This window comes from Anolis sagrei, chromosome 1 (genome assembly GCF_037176765.1).
Source record: "Anolis sagrei isolate rAnoSag1 chromosome 1, rAnoSag1.mat, whole genome shotgun sequence".
Lineage (NCBI taxonomy): Eukaryota > Metazoa > Chordata > Lepidosauria > Squamata > Dactyloidae > Anolis > Anolis sagrei.
This window is the reverse complement of record NC_090021.1, coordinates 336137553-336156496: the sequence shown is the minus strand read 5'-3', so window position 1 is coordinate 336156496 and position 18944 is coordinate 336137553. Positions and strand designations below refer to the sequence as shown.

Genomic DNA, 18944 nt, shown 5'->3' with positions numbered 1-18944 from the left:
CTCTATGATTCTATGAATTGGCTTGCCAGTTTGGCACAATGAAGCGTTGTGGTTCTGGATAAAGGCAGGAGCATAACATAAAAAGTTGAGCAGTTACAGAAAGGAAAACTTGAAGAAAAGTTGTAACAACGGTAGAAAAAAAAGATCCATATACATTTGTGTGTATTTTCTACAAGTTAACAACTCCTTTTGTGTGGCAAGTCTCCTTAACCAAACAATTAAGGGAGGTACACTTATACAATCTGCTCCAGCTAGTTTTGGTTATCCAATGCTTACACAAGTCAAGTCTTATACAAAATGGTACAGAAAACAGACATTTCAAAGAACAATGGAAACATTTTTTTTATTGACTAAGTTGTTTCTGCTTCTGATTGCAAATGCATTAGTTAAAATATTTCAGGAAATTATTTTTCCCCCTTCCTTGTACAAAAACAAAGGAAAATTAGAAAAGTAAGGTTCTGTACACAACTGGTGCAGGAGCTTTGGAATTCCAGATGTAGTAATCCGAGGAAAGCACTTCTCGGGCTGAAAGGTTAAAAGAAGGAAAAGAGAGAATGAGTTGACATGAAAGGTACAAAGGAGTCGAATACATGTATCTCAGTCCACAAAACAAACATGGTTCCACACCCTGTTTCTTTAGATTTAAGGACTGAAGGTCCTTTGTCAATTGTAATAATCTGTATTTGTATGAATTTATTTTAATATTTATCTACAGCATTTATATTCCGCCCTTCTCACCCCGAAGGGGACTCAGGGTGGATTACAGAACACATACACTGCAAACATTCAATGCCATTAAATAGATAGGACAGACCACAGATAGAGGTATATGTTGGCATTTTCCCCAACTTCGGTGTCTTGGAGGATTTGCTCAATTCCAGCCACAGGGGGGTGCTGTTGCTCCATCCTCTATGATGAAGAGCCCTTGATCACAGACTTCCTCCTTCCTTTGATCGCTGGCATTTTCTGGTATTTCTTATTTATGGTGCCATAAAATACCTCCCCGCTAAAGCGGTGCCTCATTTCTCTTCTCACAGCTGTTTTTGAACTGCTTAGGTGGACAGTGAGCTGGGCTGAAAGTTGGGTGCTCACCCTGACCTGGGCTTCGAACTCCAAATGATATGATCTATTGCTGCTGGTGATTAACCAGCTGTGCCGAAGACCGGCCCATGTATGAAGACCTTTTTCATCAGCTTTTGTTCTCCTGGGTGCCCAACTTGTGACATGTAGTATGTCATTTGAAGCAGGTACTTCTGACCCTTTAGTCCTTGGCCATTTGTCAGCTAATCTACATCCCATGGAGCAGATGTGCCAAACTCAAGTCCCATGGGCCGACTTAATCTGTGGGCTGCGGACAACCAGTGGTCCGTGAGGATGAAAATCTGGTCTGCAAGCCTTCTTCTTCATTATTGATTTAATTTATGTAATTTCATAGAATCAAAGAGTTGGAAGAGACCTCATGGGCCATCCAGTCCAACCCCATTCTGCCAAGAAGCAGGAATATTGCATTCAAATCACCCCTGACAGATGGCCATCCACCCCCTATTTAAAAGCTTGCAAAGAAGGAGCCTCCACCACACTCAAGGCAGAGAGTTCCACTGCTGAATGGCTCTCACCATCAGGAAGCTCCTCCTCATGTTCAGATGGAATCTCCTCTCTTATAGTTTATTTTATTTCTGTTCCTTTCACACCACCTTCCACTCCTTCCCTGTCGTTGACTGTGGCTTATGTTCTGTATCAGAAAATAGAGCTGATGTGGTCTTTCCAATGCAATTATCAAATTCGTAACTCTTTTGGTACTAATGTTGGAGTGGTCCCTGGTCAAGTAGTCCCTGGTCAAAGTGGTCCCTGGTCAAGTGATCCCTGGTCAAAGTGGTCCCTGGTCAAAGTGGTCCCTGATCAAGTAGTCCGTGGTCAAAGTGATCCCTGGTCAAGCAGTCCATAGTCAAAGTGATCCCTGGTCAAAGTGGTCCCTGGTCAAAGTGGTCTGTGGTCAAGTAGTCCATGGTCAAAGTGATCCCTGGTCAAAATGGTTCCTGGTCAAAGTGGTCTGTGGTCAAAGTGGTCCCCTAGTCAAGTGATCCCTGGTCAAAGTGGTTCCTGGTCAAAGTAGTCCCTGGTCAAGTGATCCCTTATCAAGTGGTCCCTGGTCAAAGTAGTCCCTGGTCAAGTGATCCCTGATCAAGTGGTCCCTAGTCAAAGTGGTCCCTGGTCAAGTAGTCTGTGGTCAAAGTGATCCCTGGTCAAAGTGGTCCCTGGTCAAAGTGGTCCATGGTCAAGTAGTCCGTGGTCAAAGTGATCCCTGGTCAAAATGGTTCCTGGTCAAAGTGGTCCGTGGTCAAAGTGGTCCCCTAGTCAAGTGATCCCTGGTTAAGTGGTTCGTGGTCAAAGTGGTCCCTAGTCAAAGTAGTCCCTGGTCAAAGTGGTCTCTGGACAAGTGGTCCCCAATCAAGTGGTCCCTGGTCAAAAAAAAGTTGGGAACTACTGGTTGAAATGTTACCATTGCTATGAGATGTACACCAGGGCAATGAGGATGATTGAAGGGACCTCCAGACAGATACAGATTAGGAGACAAATGACAAGAGTCCTTTAGTCCCTCATTGTATTGCAGGCATGGGCAAATTTGGGCCCTCCAGGTGTTTTGGACTTCAACTCCCACAATTCCTAACAGCCGATTAGGAATTGTGGGAGTTGAAGTCCAAAACACCTGGAGGGCCCAAGTTTGCCCATGCCTGCTCTATAGAGTGGGAAACAACAAGTGTTTCAATCAGAAATATGCATAATAAAATGTCACTTAAAATATTTTATTTAGGAATGCATATTGCTAGATATTTCTATTAAGTTCACCTGTATATATTTCTGTTTCCGAAATAAAAGTTGTTTACATTGTACATTCAAGAATGACACTATCCACTTACCTGTGATGATCTTTGGCTTTCCTGAGGAAAAGACCTGGATGGAATGCTGGTCTGTGTAACATCCAGTCAGCGTGAAATCCAGGATCCTAAAATACAGCTGAAGATGCCAAAGAAGAAGAAAATGAAAGAGAAAGAGAGAAAGAGAGGTGAACTCTCAACACTGTTAGCATTCACTTTCCACTTAAGCATTCTTAAAAATTGGAAATTTATGTGTGGGTTGTTGTAGTTTTTTTCGGGCTATATGGCCATGTTCTAGAGGCATTCTCTCCTGACGTTTCGCCTGCATCTATGGCAAGCATCCTCAGAGGTAGTGAGGTCTGTTGGAACTAGGAAAAAGGGTTTATATATCTGTGCAATGACCAGGGTGGGACAAAGAACTCTTGCCTGCTGGAGCTAGGTGTGAATGTTTCAACTGACCACCTTGATTAGCATTTGATTGCCTGGCAGAGAGTTGTGGCTGTAGGATTTAGAAAATTGCTATGGAAGAATCTCTAGGAATTTGCTAAGTCCATAATGTGATTCCACTGTCACTTTTGCCGTTACTTAGGGCCATAAAGGGGTAGAAGAAAAGCAGGCACAGCTCCACAATTGCCTGGAAGAAGGAGCAGATGAAAGTCCTCTCTCCATCCCAACTGTCACTGCCGCTGGCCTTGAAGAGAGAGAAGAGAGAAGAGAGAGAATACAGCTCCATCATATCTAGGCCCAGAAGCAGATGAACAGCCCTTCTTCCATCCCAATTGTCATAGAATCATAGAATCATAGAATCAAAGAGTTGGAAGAGACCTCATGGGCCATCCAGTCCAACCCCTTTCTGCCAAGAAGCAGGAATATTGCATTCAAATCACCCCTGACAGATGGCCATCCAGCCTCTGTTTAAAAGCTTCCAAAGAAGGAGCCTCCACCACACTCCGGGGCATAGAGTTCCACTGCTGAACGGCTCTCACAGTCATGTTCAGATGGAATCTCCTCTCTTGTAGTTTGAAGCCATTGTTTCGTGTCCTAGTCTCCAGGGAAGTAGAAAACAAGCTTGCTCCCTCCTCCCTGTGGCTTCCTCTCACATATTTAGACATGGCTATCATATCTCCTCTCAGCCTTCTCTTCTTCAGGCTAAACATGCCCAGCTCCTTAAGCCGCTCCTCATAGGGCTTGTTCTCCAGACCCTTGATCATTTTAGTCGCCCTCCTCTGGACACATTCCAGCTTGTCAATATCTCTCTTGAATTGTGGTGCCCATAATTGGACACAATATTCCAGGTGTGGTCTAACCAAGGCAGAATAGAGCATGGGTAGCATGACTTCCCTAGATCTAGACACTATGCTCCTATTGATGCAGGCCAAAATCCCATTGGCTTTTTTGCCGCCACATCACATTGTTGGCTCATGTTTAACTTGTTGTCCACAAGGACTCCAAGATCTTTTTCACACGTACTGCTCTCGAGCCAGGCATCCCCCGTTCTGTATCTGTGCATTTTGTTTTTTCTGTCTAAGTGGAGTATCTTGCATTTGTCCCTGTTGAACTTCATTTTGTTAGTTTTGGCCCATCTCTTTAATCTGTCAAGATCGTTTTGAATTCTGCTCCTATCCTCTGGAGTATTGGTGTTGTCACCAATTTGGTGTCATCTGCAGACTTGATGATCCTGCCTTCTAGCCCTTCATCTAAGTCATTAATAAAGATGTTGAACAGGACTGGGCCCAGGATGGAACTCCTCTGGTCTTTGAGGAAGGGAAGAAGAGGAAGATAGAGCTCCATTGTGACCAAGCGCAGAAGCAGATGGAAACAGCTTCCTCCATCTCAACTGCCACTGCCCTAGCCTTGGAGAGAAGAGAAGAAGAAACAGACACAGCTACAGAAAGCCAGAAGGAGGAGAAAGGTCTTCCTGCCTTCTCAATATCCACTGCCTTGGTCTCGGAGGAAAAGAACTGGATGTAGTTGCTGGACTTAATCCCTTCCTCCACATCCAGACCCTTTTCCTTGAGCATCTTGTGTTATTTAGATGGTAAGCCTCAGGGCAGGGAACTGTTAAATTGACAATTTGTAAGCTGCTCTAAGAGCTTTTGTAGACTAAATACTCTAAATAAATATATACTGACAAAACCATGCTGGTCTTTCTCTATAATAAAGCAGCCATGGACTGACCACTGAGGCATTTCTAGTGGAGGCTCTCCATTTTTTTTGTCTCTTATGGTTACTTCTTAGAGCTTGATGAAAGCGAGACTTTGGAAAAGCCACTTCCACTTTTAAGGACAACAGCAGCTCTCAGGGCGCTTCCAGACAGCGTCAAAATGCAGGACAAATAAGTGGGGCAAAAACCCACGAGACCTAACAGCAAGTCTAAACACAGGCCAGTTGTGACGGCGCAAATGATGCCACCTATGTGTAAAACATACCAAGCCATGGTATTCCCTGTAGTAACCTACGGATGTGAGAGCTGGACCTTAGGGAAGGCTGAGCGAAGGAAGATCGATGCTTTTGAGCTGTGGTGTTGGAGGAAAGTCCTGAGAGTGCCTTGGACTTCGAGAAGATCCAACCAGTCCATCCTCCAGGAAATAAAGCCCGACTGCTCACTGGAGGGAAGGAGACTAGAGACAAAGTTGAAGTACTTTGGCCACATCATGAGAAGACAGCAAAGCCTAGAGAAGACAATGATGCTGGGGAAAGTGGAAGGCAAAAGGAAGAGGGGCCGACCAAGGACAAGATGGATGGATGGCATCCTTGAAGTGACTGGACTGACCTTGAAGGAGCTGGGGGTGGTGACGGCCGACAGGGAGCTCTGGCGTGGACTGGTCCATGAGGTCACGAAGAGTCGGAGACGACTGAACGAATGAACAACAACAACATGTGTAAAACTGTTAGTTGCAAGATTTAAACTGTTGTATCATGCTCAATCCTGCCCCTTTGCCTTGCTTATGTATAGTTGTATGGATTGGTTACTTATAGCTGTCAATCAGTACTGTTTGGCTCCACCTCTTCCTGCAGGAGGGGAGTGCTTCCTTTCTTTTCATTCTGCCATCAGAGTTTCTACCAGATGGACGTGAGTAAGAGATTTGATCCTAAAAGACCCTGATTTAAATTACCTCTCAGCAGCAGTTCTGTGGTTTTTTACCCTTGAGACTTGCGCTTCATGTTCAGACCAACCTGAACGAGGTTGGAAGTCTCAAGCGCCTTCAAACCGGTTCTTTTGGCACCAAAGGAAGATCCTGAGTCTTCAAACATAGGCCATCTGAACTGGGGTTGTGGTTTGCTCCGGCATTCACAGCCATTGAGGAAAGAGGAAACTTGGAAAGGCTTCTGAGCTTCAAACACCTTGGATTCGGGACTAACTGAGACTGTAACATATATTTTCCTTCACCCCTCTGAAGTTTCCAGCTCATTGCTTTAAAGAAATAACTCTTTGCGATCAATAAAAATTATTTTGAGTTATTTACAGCATTTTGGGCTTTTGGGAGTTCCAGTTTCCTATAGGAGGGCAAGAAGCAATCCCCTGGGGAAAGATGCCACGTCCATCCCTCTTTCATTAAGAATAATAGCCCCCAGGCGTGACGGCACACCTGTAATTCCCAGTAAATTCCTTTGCAGCAAATTTTAAAAATCCATAAGATGGACAGGGGGCACCTGACAGAAGTTTACTTTAATTTTTTTTAAATTACTCTCGGAGATGCGTTGGACCTCATAAGTGCTGATTCGGATATCTAAATGTATTATCTCTTCTCACCCTACTGTAAATTCAAGCTCTGTTTAATTTCATAAACTTCAGAACAAAGGAATGTTCTCATTGTAATTGCTTTCCAATTGGGCTTCCATTTAGCTACCTGTGTGTCTGTGGCCCCATTTGTGTCCATGTCTTGCCTCTGAGGATGCTTGCCATAGATGCAGGTGAAATATCAGGAGAGAATGCCTTTAGACCAGTGGTTCTCAACCTGGGGGTCGGGACCCCAAGGGGGGTCGCGAGGGGGTGTCAGAGGGGTCGCCAAAGACCATCAGAAAGCACAGTATTTTCTGTTGGTCATGGGAGTTCTGTGTGGGAAGTCTGGCCCAATTCTATTGTTGGTGAGGTTCAGAATATTCTTTGATTGTAGGTGAACTATACATCCCAGCAACTACAACTCAAAAATGTCAAGGTCTATTTTCCCCAAACTCTACTAGTGTTCACATCTGGGCATATTGAGTATTTGTGCCAAGTTTGGTCCAGATACATCATTGTTTGAGTCCACAGTGCTCTCAGGATGTAGGTGAACTACAACTCCAAAACTCAAGGTCAGTGCCCACCAAACCCTTCCAGTATTTTCTCTTGATCATAGGAGTTCTGTGTGTCATGTTTGGTTCTATTCCATCATTGGTGGAGTGCAGAATGCTCTTTGATTTAGGGTGAACTATAAAACCCAGCAACTACAACTCTCAAAATCATTCCCCCCGCCCCACTGCCTCACCAGTATTCAAATTTGGGCATATCGGGTATTTGTGCCAAATTTGGTCCAGTGAATGAAAATACATCCTGCATAGCAGATATTTTATATGACGATACATAACAGTAGCAAAATTACAGTTATGAAGTAGCAATGGAAATACTTTTATGGTTGGGGGTCAACACAACTTGAGGAACTGTATTAAGGGGTCACGGCATTAGGAAGGTTGAGAACCACTCCTCTAGACCATGGCCATATAGCCCAAAAAAACCCTACAACAACCCAATAATAATAAATAAATTTGTTTACAGCCCTCATCAGCTGTTTCAGGATTATAAAACACGCACATGCACTGGAGCAGTCCACACCAGCATATAGGAACAAAGTCATGTATTGTCGAAGGATTTCATGGCCGGAATCACTGGGTCGTTGTAGGTTTTTCGGGCTGCATGGCCATGTATGGAATGCTTCTAGAACATGGCCATATAGCCCGAAAAACCCACAACAACACAAAGTCATGTGTTTCACTTGACTTCAGAGATATTAATCTGAAATCATCATGTGAATATGCACATTTCTTGGCTGAAATTGGGTTTTAAGTGCACCTTTTTAACATGTGTTTTTCAACTGTTAGCTGTTAGGCTCCTGTTGCAATCCAGAGCAGGGAACGAGGCCCTAAGATAACTATCCACCACACTTGGCTGTGAAAAACAATCCTTTTTTATTGAAGAAAAATGGTTACAAAATAAAGGAAAAATGCAAGTCAAAAGCCACAGCAAAATCAGCAAACATGAATTTAAATAGACAAAGCAAAACCAAAAGCCTCACTGGGAAATACTGGAATCTGTTAGCAATCCACTAACCGTACTTGATATCCTAGAAATCTTCCCAAACTATGGCCAGGGAACCGGGAGAACTGCCAAGGTCTTCATCAATTCTGAAACGATGCCTGAACTGAGACAATCAGCTCGGCGTATTGCAATTAAAACTCAAGAATTGGTTCCGTGAACCGCCCTTCTGTTTTGAAGCCAATGTTTTTAATTCTTGAATTCGGGAGGATCGACGCAAACTGAGTGATTTACTTCTGTCTTCCCAAATTTGGCCCCTTCTGTTGTCATTACAGTTAACAGGTGCAGAAGGGAGGGAAAGTTCAAGGTCTCCCTCTGCAACATTCTCATGAACACTGGGGTACTTTCATTTTCCAAATCTACAGAAGTTCCTTCCTCACTAATTTCAGGAACATTGGCATTTTCCAAACCTACAGCAGTTTCTTCCTCACTAATTTCAGGAGCATTGGCATCAAGAGGTACATTTCCACTAGCATCAGTAAATATACTTTCATTAGCATCAGGAGGAACAAACAGAGAATCAGGTTCAAGTTCAAACTCAGGCTGAACCCCAACACCCCCTTTTATCCCAGTTTCTTCCGTGTTTTAGGGCCTGTGTAGAAGGGCCCATAGATCCCTGCAGGCAATACAATAAAAAAACATTCATGCACAGGGATCAACCCACTTCTCAGGGCCTGCCACAGCTAGACAGCTAAGATTCATCTCATCCAGCTTCATTTGGAGACTGTAACTTACTTTGACATAGGCAGTGCCTCCTGCACACACAGGATCAACAGGCTGCTCCTGGCTCGCTGGACCAAAAGCAATAGTCCCAGTGAGGGAAACTTCCAATGATTTGGGAAACTTTTGCCCTTTGGGAGAGACAAAGAAAGATTTCAGGTCAATATGATTGTGGTATTGTGGCTTGAGAACCGGACTGCAACTTTGAAGACCAGGGTTGCATTGTCCACTTGGCCATGGAAATCTATCAGATGACCTTGGCCCAAGTCACACATTCTTAGCCCTCAAAAAACCCTATGAGATATTGTTTCATAGAAATGTTTAGTGGTGTACAAATGGGTGAAATAAGTAAATAAATAGTCCTCTCAGCCAAAGAAAGGCAACTGGGTCTTCCCAGGGAAGCTCTGCTATCTGTCCTACGTTGGCCTAGAAAGGATAAAGGAAAGGAGACTTGGCTTACCGATGATCCAAACCAGAAGGCTTTTCTCTTTCGACACCTCCAGTTGGCCGTAGCTGACTTTGTATTCCAAGTGTATGATGGGACCCCTATCACCAAGAGAAGGACAAAGCATCATAAGAAAGTCAGGGTAGCCCAGGCATGGGCAAATTTGGGCCCTCTGGGTGTTTTGGACTTTAACTGGCTGTTCATCTGCCCTTGCGCTGTGCTACTCTGCTGCTGAGTATGCATGCCCATTGTGGAACACATCTCACCACACTAAAACAGTGGATGTGGCTCTTAATGAGACATGCCGCATTATCACGGGGTGTCTGCGCCCTACACCACTGGAGAAATTACACTGCCTAGCCAGTATTGCACCACCTGACATCCGCTGGGAAGTAGCAACCAATAGTGAAAGGACCAAGGCAGAGACATCTCCAGCTCATCCCCTGTTTGGGTATCAGCCAGCACGACAACAACTTAAATCTAGACATAGTTTTCTAAGATCTACAGAGACACTCACTGGAACACCCCAGCAAGAGAGAGTCCAAAAGTGGCAGGCTCAAAACCAGAACCTCAATCAATGGCTGATACCAAATGAGAGACTCCCCCCTGGGCACACAGAAGACTGGGCGACTTGGAAGGAGCTGAACAGACTGCCCTCTGGCACCACGAGATGCAGAGCCAACCTTCAGAAATGGGGCTACAAAGTGGAATCCACGACATGCGAGTGTGGAGAAGTGCCAACTACAGACAATCTGCTGTGATACAACCTGAGCCCTGCCACATGCACAAGGGGGAACCATCTAGCAGCATCACCAGAGGCACTGGTCAAAGGACATTTAATCAACTACCAAGCTTTCAAACTTTGTGTTCTGTATGTTTGTTTGTTTGTTTTTGTTAAAAATGTAATACAAATGTCTGGTTGCTGCTGACACGATAAATAAATAAATAAACCAGCTGTTAGTTGTGGAAGTTGAAGTCCAAAACACTTCGAGGGCCCAACTTTGCCCATGCCTGGTCTACACTAACCATATCACGCAGTTTCAAACTGCATGATACAGCAGTGCAGACCCAGCCTTTGACAAGAGGAATCTTCACAATATGAGAATTATATCTACACAAAATTTACAGGTGGCTGCTTTAAACACCAAACAGTGTTTTCTAGAAGCAGTAATTTTTTCACACAAAAATATTTTTGTGTGCAGAAGGTTTTTTTTGTGCTGAAAAAGCTGTTTCATTGGCAGAAAATGCACTTTTTTCTGTGCAAAATCACATACAGCACAACTGCCAAGAGCCGTCAGGAATCCATCCGGATCCATAAACCTCCTGAGACAGACCATCTTAATGGGTCCTCCACCCCTGCAGAGGTTAGGGGGTGCAGTAAGCCTAAACCTGATCAGGTGATGGTTGGTTCATGGCAACAGAATGGAGGTCAGTTACTCCACACTGCCTCCTTCCTCCCATCCCTGGCAGAAAACCAAGTCTAATGTGTGCCCAGCACTGCGAGTAGGGCCAGATACCAGTTGGGACAGCCCAATAGTTGCCATGGAAGACATGAAGTTCTGAGCTGCTCCTAATAGTCATTCATGAATGTTATATCCACGAGGAATTGGAAAACCAACCCCCAGTAGATATATAACAAAGGTCCTCTGTACTATTGATGCCGCCTAGAATTGCATTTGCTCTCTTTCATTCATGTTCAGCTTGTGGTCTACTGACACTCCTTTAACATGGACTCCTTTCAAGCCAGATGTTGTCCATCCTATAGCTCTGCGTTTAATCTTTTTGCCTAACTGTAGTAGTATACATTTCTCCCAATTAAAATTCATTTTCTTAGCTTTCTTTTCTCTGTTAGCCTCTGCTATTGAGGGCTGTGTTTTGCAAAGGGAGATCTTCCAGATTATCTGCAACAGCTTTCCTCTATACCCATCTGCACCTAGGGAAACACCCTTGTAATAAGAAATTCAATGTGCAGATTTGATAAATGTGAATTTAATATGATGTGTGGGAATGAATGGAAGGATGTTTGGATGGAGTTAATAATTTAGGAAACACCAGTATAATATTAAGACCTGCAATGACTAATTACCTGCTTTCTAGACTGTAATTAAAAGTTGCTTGTGACAGCTGAAAAGGTAAACTCTGATAAGAACTGTGACAATGGTTCTTTCAAGTTAAGAGAAATGTCTGCAACATTCCTTATGTTAAAAAGGAAGTCAACACAAGGCTAACACTAATCAAGAAGAGTCAACATCTAGCCAGGAAACTGAGATGGAACCAGGATGGAAGACGTCTATCATTAATTTACACCTTTGGGACTACAGCAGCAGAATATTCCTATAAAAGACTCAGTCTAATAATGCTCAAAGTGTGGCAGACCTGAGGAGTCTGTTCCACCCACTGGGAAGGAGCGAGATGGTGGATTGGGAGAGTGTCAGATATGCTATGGGAAAGCACAGCACCAGGACTGTGGTGCAGTTGGCTGGGAGTCAGCTGCATTAAGATCACTACTGACCAAAAGATCATGAGTTTGAAGCCAGCCAGGGTCAGAGTGAGCTTCCGACCAATTTGTGTAGCCTGCTGTCGACCTTTGCAGCCTGAAAGACAGTTGCATCTGTCAGGTAGAAAATTTAGGTACCGCTTATGCGGGGAGGCTAATTTACGACGCCATAAAAATCTCCAGCAAGCATGCAAAGAATGAGGAAGTACTACATCAGTGTCACAAATGGACGGTGAAGGGACAGCTCTCCTTGTGGCCAGAATACCCTCATGAAAAAGCTGGAATGTTAAATAGCCTCTGTGTGTCTGTCTACGTACGTTGGGTATCTATGGCATTGAATGTTTGCCATGTATATGTTCATTGTAATCCATCCTGAGTCCTCTGTGGGGTGAGAAGGGCGGAATATAAATACTGTAAATAAATAAATAAATAAATTGCAATAAAAAGAACTTATGCTTTAAAGTTATTGAAAAATTATTCATGACAAATTGGTGTCAAAAGTGGGATATTCTTTTCCAGTGGGGGAAAGTTATACATAACACCCTTGATGTGGTGATCCTTGAAAGCCTACTCACAGGGAGAAGTGGAGGATAGTGTTATTCTCACCTGTTGAAAAAGGGAACCCGGGCTTCGCAGAATTCAAAAGCATTTTTCACGCTCTCGTGCAGTTTCAGGTGAATGGTGAACTTCCATTGCGACTCTTTTTCTTTCAGCTGGTAAAATCCCAGAATGGGAGGAACAGGAACCTAGGGAGGAAGTGGATTTTGTTTTCTCATATTACTGTTTTAAGATCATCTTTGTGTGTTTTTAATCCAAGGTTACTGGGTTGTTGTAGGTTTTTTGGGCTATATGGCCATGTTCTAGAAGCATTCTCTCCTGACGTTTCACCTGCATCTATGGCAAGCATCCTCAAAGGTTGTGAGGTCCCAACCTCTGAGGATGCCTGCCATAGGTGCAGGCGAAACGTCAGGACAGTATGCTTCCAGTGTTTCTCAACCTGGGGGTCGGGACCCCTGAGGGGGTCGTGAAGGGGTGTCAGAGGGGTCGCCAAAGACCATCAGAAAACACAGTATTTTCTGTTGGTCATGGGGGTTCTGTGTGGGAAGTTTGGCCCAATTCTATCATTGGTGGGGTTCAGAACGCTCCTTGATTGTAGGTGAACTATAAATCCCAGTATCTACCACTCCCAAATGTCAAAATATTTCTTGCTGTTTCTTTGTTGGTGTTGATGTGGAGAGTGTCTGGTTTGCCCACCCTCGAACATGCAAGATATCATTGTCCTTCTTCAGGGGGCCCTTTCAAATCTATAATACTATATCTGTGGGTGTGTGAATCATATCTATCTATATCTATGGCTGGAAGGCTCTTTGTCAGGAGGGCTTTGATTATGTTTTCTTGCCCTGGTGAAGGGAGTTGGACTGGGTGGCCTTGAGTATTTTCTGTTGGTCATGGGGGTTCTGTGTGGGACGTTTGACCCAATTCTATCATTGGTGGGGTTCAGAACGCTCCTTGATTGGAGGTGAACTATAAATCCCAGTATCTACCACTCCCAAATGTCAAAGTTGATTTTCCCCAAACCCCATCAGTGTTCACATTTGGGCATATTGAGTATCTGTGCCAAGTTATGTCCAGATCCATCATTGTTTGAGTCCACAGTGCTCTCTGAATGTAGGCGAACTACAACTCCCAAACTCAAGGTCAATGCCCACCAAACCCTTCCAGTATTTTCTGTTGACCATGGGAGTTCTCTGTGCCAACTTTGGTTCAATTCCATTGCTGGTGGGGTTCAGAATGCTCTTTGTTTACATGTTAACTATAAATCCCAGCAACTACAACTCCCAAATGACAGAATCAATTTCCCCGCCAATGCCACCAGTATTCAAATTTGGGCATACTGGGTGTTTGTGCCAAATTTGCTCCAGTGAATGAAAATACATCCTGCAGATCATTATTTACATGGTGATTCATAATGTTAGGGTTATGGTTGGGGGTCACCACAACATGAGGAACTGTATTAAGGGGTCACGGCATTAGGAAGGTTGAGAACCACTGTTCTAGAACATGGCCCTATTGCCCAAAAAACCTACAACACCCCAGCGATTCCAGCCATGAAAGCCTTCGACAAGACATCCAGGGTTGGTTTATGAGTTTGTCTTTATTCTCTCCCTTTTGGTATGTGGTAAGCTACCCCAGGGCTTCTTTGGAGGTGTGTGATAAGAGTGCCAATTCCAAAACGAAATAAATTAAAATGGGACGGCAGCTTCCAGATGTCAGATATCAACTCTCCGATTGCTAAACGGAGAGATAATTAGGCAGCGAGTGCTTAATTCTGATGGAAAATAGGAATTAACAACTCATTTGCAAGCTAGATTCTCTAAACCCCTGATCAGCAGGGTGCTGTAAACATTTCCAGGATGGAGGCCAAAAACTCGCCCAATACCACACGCAACGCATATAATGACCGGGAGGACCACTGCGAGCATAAAGAGATGCCTATCCGCATCCCGGAATTGCGGAAGGATCCTTTCATTGTTCTGAGAAGACTAATGCTTTTATGGGCAGGTATGGTGGCCATTTTGCATTTCGTCCACAAAAAGAAAACCTGGAAAAGATGAGCGCTTGTGTGCACAAATTCTGTATCTATTACCTATTTGTTTTCAGACAATAATTTTACACAAAGAGTCAGGCATTTCCTTGTGCTTTGATCCGCCATGAGCCTGCTAAGCGTGCGCCGCCTTGAATAATTCCACTTCCGTCTGGACGCCATGTAATTTACGCTCCCCTACGAGTTTTCAGTGTGGTTTTATTTTAAGAATCTTTCGTAAGCCTCTTTGGGAGCCTCCGGGGACTCGGATGTAAGTATTCTAAATTAAATTAAAATAAAAACGTGTAACAAAAATCCCCTGTTCATACTTTCTATCAACGTCCCCATTGCAGCACACCGAAATACCTGGGAGTCACTTTGGACCGTGCTCTTACCTACAAGAAGCACTGCCTGATCATCAAGCAAAAAGTGGGCGCTAGAAACAATATCATACGAAAGCTGACTGGCACAACCTGGGGATCACAACCAGACACAGTGAAGACATCTGCCCTTGCGCTATGCTACTCTCCTGCTGAGTATGCATGCCCAGTGTGGAACACATCTCACCACATTAAAACAGTAGATGTGGCTCTTAATGAGACATGCTGCATTATCACGGGGTGTCTGCGCCCTACACCACTGGAGAAATTACACTGCTTAGCCGGTATTGCACCACCTGACATCTGCCGGGAAATGGCAGCCAATAGTGAAAGGACCAAGGCAGAGACATCTCCAGCTCAACCCTTGTTTGGATATCAGCAAGCACATCAACGACTTAAATCAAGACATAGTTTTCTTAGATCTACAGAGACACTCGCTGGGACACCTCAGCAAGCGAGAGTCCAAAAGTGGCAGGTCCAAACCCAGCACCTCAATCTGTGGGTGATACCAGATGAGAGACTCCCCACTGGGCACACAGAAGACAAGGCAACTTGGAAGGCACTGAACAGACGGCGCTTTGGCACCACGAGATGCAGAGCCAACCTTAAGAAATGGGGCTACAAAGTGGAGTCCACGACATGCGAGAGTGGAGAAGAGCAAACCACAGACCACCTGCTGCAATGCACCCTGAGCCCTGCCACATGCACAATGGAGGACCTTCTTGTGGCAACACCAGAGGCACTCCAAGTGGCCAGATACTGGTCAAAGGACATTTAATCAGCTACCAAGTTTGCAAAATCCTTGGGTTTTTAAAAATCTATTTGTTTGTTTTGTTCTGTTAGAAATGTAATACAATGGTATGGTTGCTGATGACACGATAAATAAAAATAAACATCAACGTCCCCTTCCTCCTTGCTTTATAGTAAGTACGTAGGTCATGCCAGCCAAGCTGAGTGGACAGTGGCTCCTTAGGTGACCCCTTTAAGGTGATCTAAGGTAAAGGTAAAGGTTTTCACCTGACATTAAGTCCAGTCGTGTCTGACTCTGGGGGTTGGTGCTCATCTCCATTTCTAAGCCGAAGAGCCGGCATTGTCCGTAGACACCTCCAAAGTCATATGGCCAGCATGACTGCATGGAGTGCCGTTACCTTCCTGATGGAACAGTACCTATTGATCTACTCACATTTGCATGTTTTCGAACTGCATGGCTGGCAGAAGCTCAGGCTAACAGTGGGAGCTCACCTCGCTCCTCAGATTCGAACCGCCAACCTTTCAGTCAGCAAGTTCAGCAGCTCAGCGGTTGACCTCACAACCTCTGAGGACACCTACCATAGATGCAGGCAAAATGTCAGGAGATAATGGATCTGGAACATGGCCATACAGCCCAAAAAAAACTTACAACAACCCAGTGATTTCAGCCATGAAAGCCTTCAACAATAGTTTGGATCTTGCTCAGAAAGTTAGGTAAATGTAGCAGAATGTTTGTTCGGAGCGAGAGAAATGGTTCAACTGTGTACCTTGACAAAAATTAAAACGTCTCATTTAAAATAATACGTAAAAACAATGAAACCTATCTTGTTTGTAACTTGGGAATTGCCTATATTAGGAAAATCTTTCTTTGTATTGTCTTTGTCTTTTTTATATCTAACTAAAAATTAGTGGAGAAATAAAGAAGGAAGGAAAGAAGGAAGTTGGAAGAGACCTTGTGGGCCATCCAGCCCAACCCATTCTGCCAAGAAGCAGGAAAAACGCATTCAAAATATCCGCAACAGGTGGCCATTAGTCTCTGTTTAGAGGGCTCCAAAGGAAGAGCCTCCACCACACTCCGGAGTAGAGAGTTCCACTGCTGAACAGCTCTCAGAGTCAGGAAGTTCTTCCTCATATTCAGATGGAATCTCCTTTCTTGTAGTTTGAAGCCATTCTTCAACATCCTAGTCTCCAGGGCAGCAGAAAACAAGCTTCCTCGCTCCTCCCTGTGGCTTCCTCTCACGTATTTATACATAGCCATCATGTCTCCTCTCAGCCTTCTCTACTTCAAGCTAAACATGCCCAGCTCCTTAGGCCACTCTTCATAGGGCTTGTTCTCCAGACCCTTGATCATTTTAGTCGCCCTCCTCTGGACACATTCCAGCTTGTCAATATCTCTTTTCAATTGTGGTGCCCAGAATTGGACAATATATTCACTTCACTTTACTTCACTTTATTTCTTAATTAGTCGCTCTCCACAAAGGTGCTCTGAGCAACTTACAATCTAAAATAGCATTTACACAATATAAAAACATTCAACATAATATATTCCAGGTGTGGTCTAACCAGAGCAGAATAGAGGGGTAGCATGACTTCCCTGGTCTAGACACTATGCTCCTACTGATGCAGGCCAAAATCCCATTGGCTTTTTTTGCTGCCACATCACATTCCTGGCTCATGTTTAACTTGTTGTCCACGAGGACTTCAAGATCTTTTTCACACGTCCTGCTCTCGAGCCAGGCATTGTCCCCCATTCTGTATCGGTTCCTATCAGGGAAGATGAAGGGGAAGAGGAAGGGGAAGGGGAAGGAAAGAAAAGGAAAGAGAGGAGAGGAGAGGAGAGGAGAGGAAGGAAGGAAGGAAGGAAGGAAGGAAGGAAGGAAGGAAGGAAGGAAGGAAGGAAGAAAAAAGTAAGGAAGGGGAAGTGAAAGATGAAGTGGAAGAGGAAGGGGAAGGAAAGGAAAGGAAAGCAGGAGGAGAGGAGAGGAGAGGAGAGGAGAGGAGAGGAGAGGAGAGGAGAGGAAGGAAGGAAGGAAGAAAGAAAGGAAGAAGGGGAAGTGGAAGATGAAGGGGAAGAGGAAGGGGAAGGAAAGGAAAGGAAAGGAAAGAAGGAAGAGAGGAGAGGAGAGGAGAGGAGAGGAGAGGAGAGGAGAGGAAGGAAGGAAGGAAGAAAGAAAGAAAGAAAGAAAGAAAGAAAGAAAGAAAGAAAGAAAGAAGGTAGGGAAAGTGGAAGATGAAGGGGAAGAGGAAGGGGAAGGAAAGGAAAGGAAAGGAAAGAAGGAAGAGAGGAGAGGAGAGGAGAGGAGAGGAGAGGAGAGGAGAGGAGAGGAGAGGAGAGGAGAGGAGAGGAGAGGAGAGGAGAGGAGAGGAGAGGAAAGAAAGGGAAGGGAAGGGAGAAAGAAAAGGAAAAGGAAAAGGAAGGAAGGAGAGGAGAGAAAGGAAAATGGAAAGAAAAATAACCAGCCAGCCATAGTAAAGCACCAGCTATGGGGGCACTTGGGTAAGATACTATGGGGGCACTTGGGTAAGATACCCTTCCCAAAGAGGCCTCATTCTCCTTACCATCATTCCTTGCCATCTACCACTCATGTTGCAAAGAGGCAGATAAGTTACCGATGGTCACAGCAAATAGGGGATGCATGGCTATTGGATAGCAGAAGGAAAGTTTTGGGAATGTCTGGGAAGTTCTTGACCATACTTCCTCCTTCAATGCTGTCCCTACCTGGCTAAAATCCCCCACCGCGCCACCTTACCTGGGAAGTATAAAAGCAGAGGTTGAACAGGTCGGGAGGAGGGATGAGAGGGAATTTGTAAGGTCCACTGAAAGCGGAGTCATCTAAGATGTCCACACTACTGGAAGTCAGAACGGCCGAGTCGAGGGACGTCACACAAGGATGGACCAAAATGTCCTGGAGAGGAGAGCCATTGGCGGGGAGGTTCAAGCCGACCGTCACATTGGGAGCAGTGCCTTCTATATCACACTTGAAAGACAACAAGGAAAGAAAGACCTTCAGTGCATTTTTGTGCATTTCTATTCCTCCTTCCTTCAAATGAGTTTACATGGGTCTCGTCTTCCCTATTCTATCCTAACAACAACATCATGAGGTAGGTCAAGCTAGGAGGCATGGAGGCCCCATCTACATTGACATATGAAATCTAGATTATCTGCTTTGAACTGGATTATATGGCAGTGTAGACTCATATAATCCAGTTCAAAGTTGAATGTGGATTATCCGTTTTGATAATCTGGAGTGTATGGTAGTGTAAAAGGGGCCAGAGTGACACCTATCAATTTATTTATTTATTTACTATATTTGTACACTGCCCTTCTCAGCCCGCAGGCGACTCAGGCCCCTTCTACACTGCCATATAATCCACATTATCTGCTTTGAACAGGATTAT

At 44.5% G+C, this 18944-nt stretch overlaps 1 protein-coding gene across 1 annotated transcript in view; it reads right to left on the bottom strand.

The window, feature by feature from the left end:
• Positions 1-316: 316 nt before the first annotated feature.
• AP5M1 (adaptor related protein complex 5 subunit mu 1) overlaps positions 317-18944 on the bottom strand; it is a 32611-nt gene continuing 13983 nt past the window's right edge. Inside the window, exons 3-8 of the mRNA XM_060753661.2 lie at positions 18296-18523; positions 12438-12577; positions 9350-9435; positions 8905-9020; positions 2919-3015; positions 317-525 (exon numbers count right to left, since the gene is read on the bottom strand). Of these exons, the coding sequence (XP_060609644.2) occupies positions 443-525; positions 2919-3015; positions 8905-9020; positions 9350-9435; positions 12438-12577; positions 18296-18523 (750 nt within the window). The 3' untranslated portion in view covers positions 317-442. The remainder of the gene's footprint in view (positions 526-2918; positions 3016-8904; positions 9021-9349; positions 9436-12437; positions 12578-18295; positions 18524-18944) is intronic.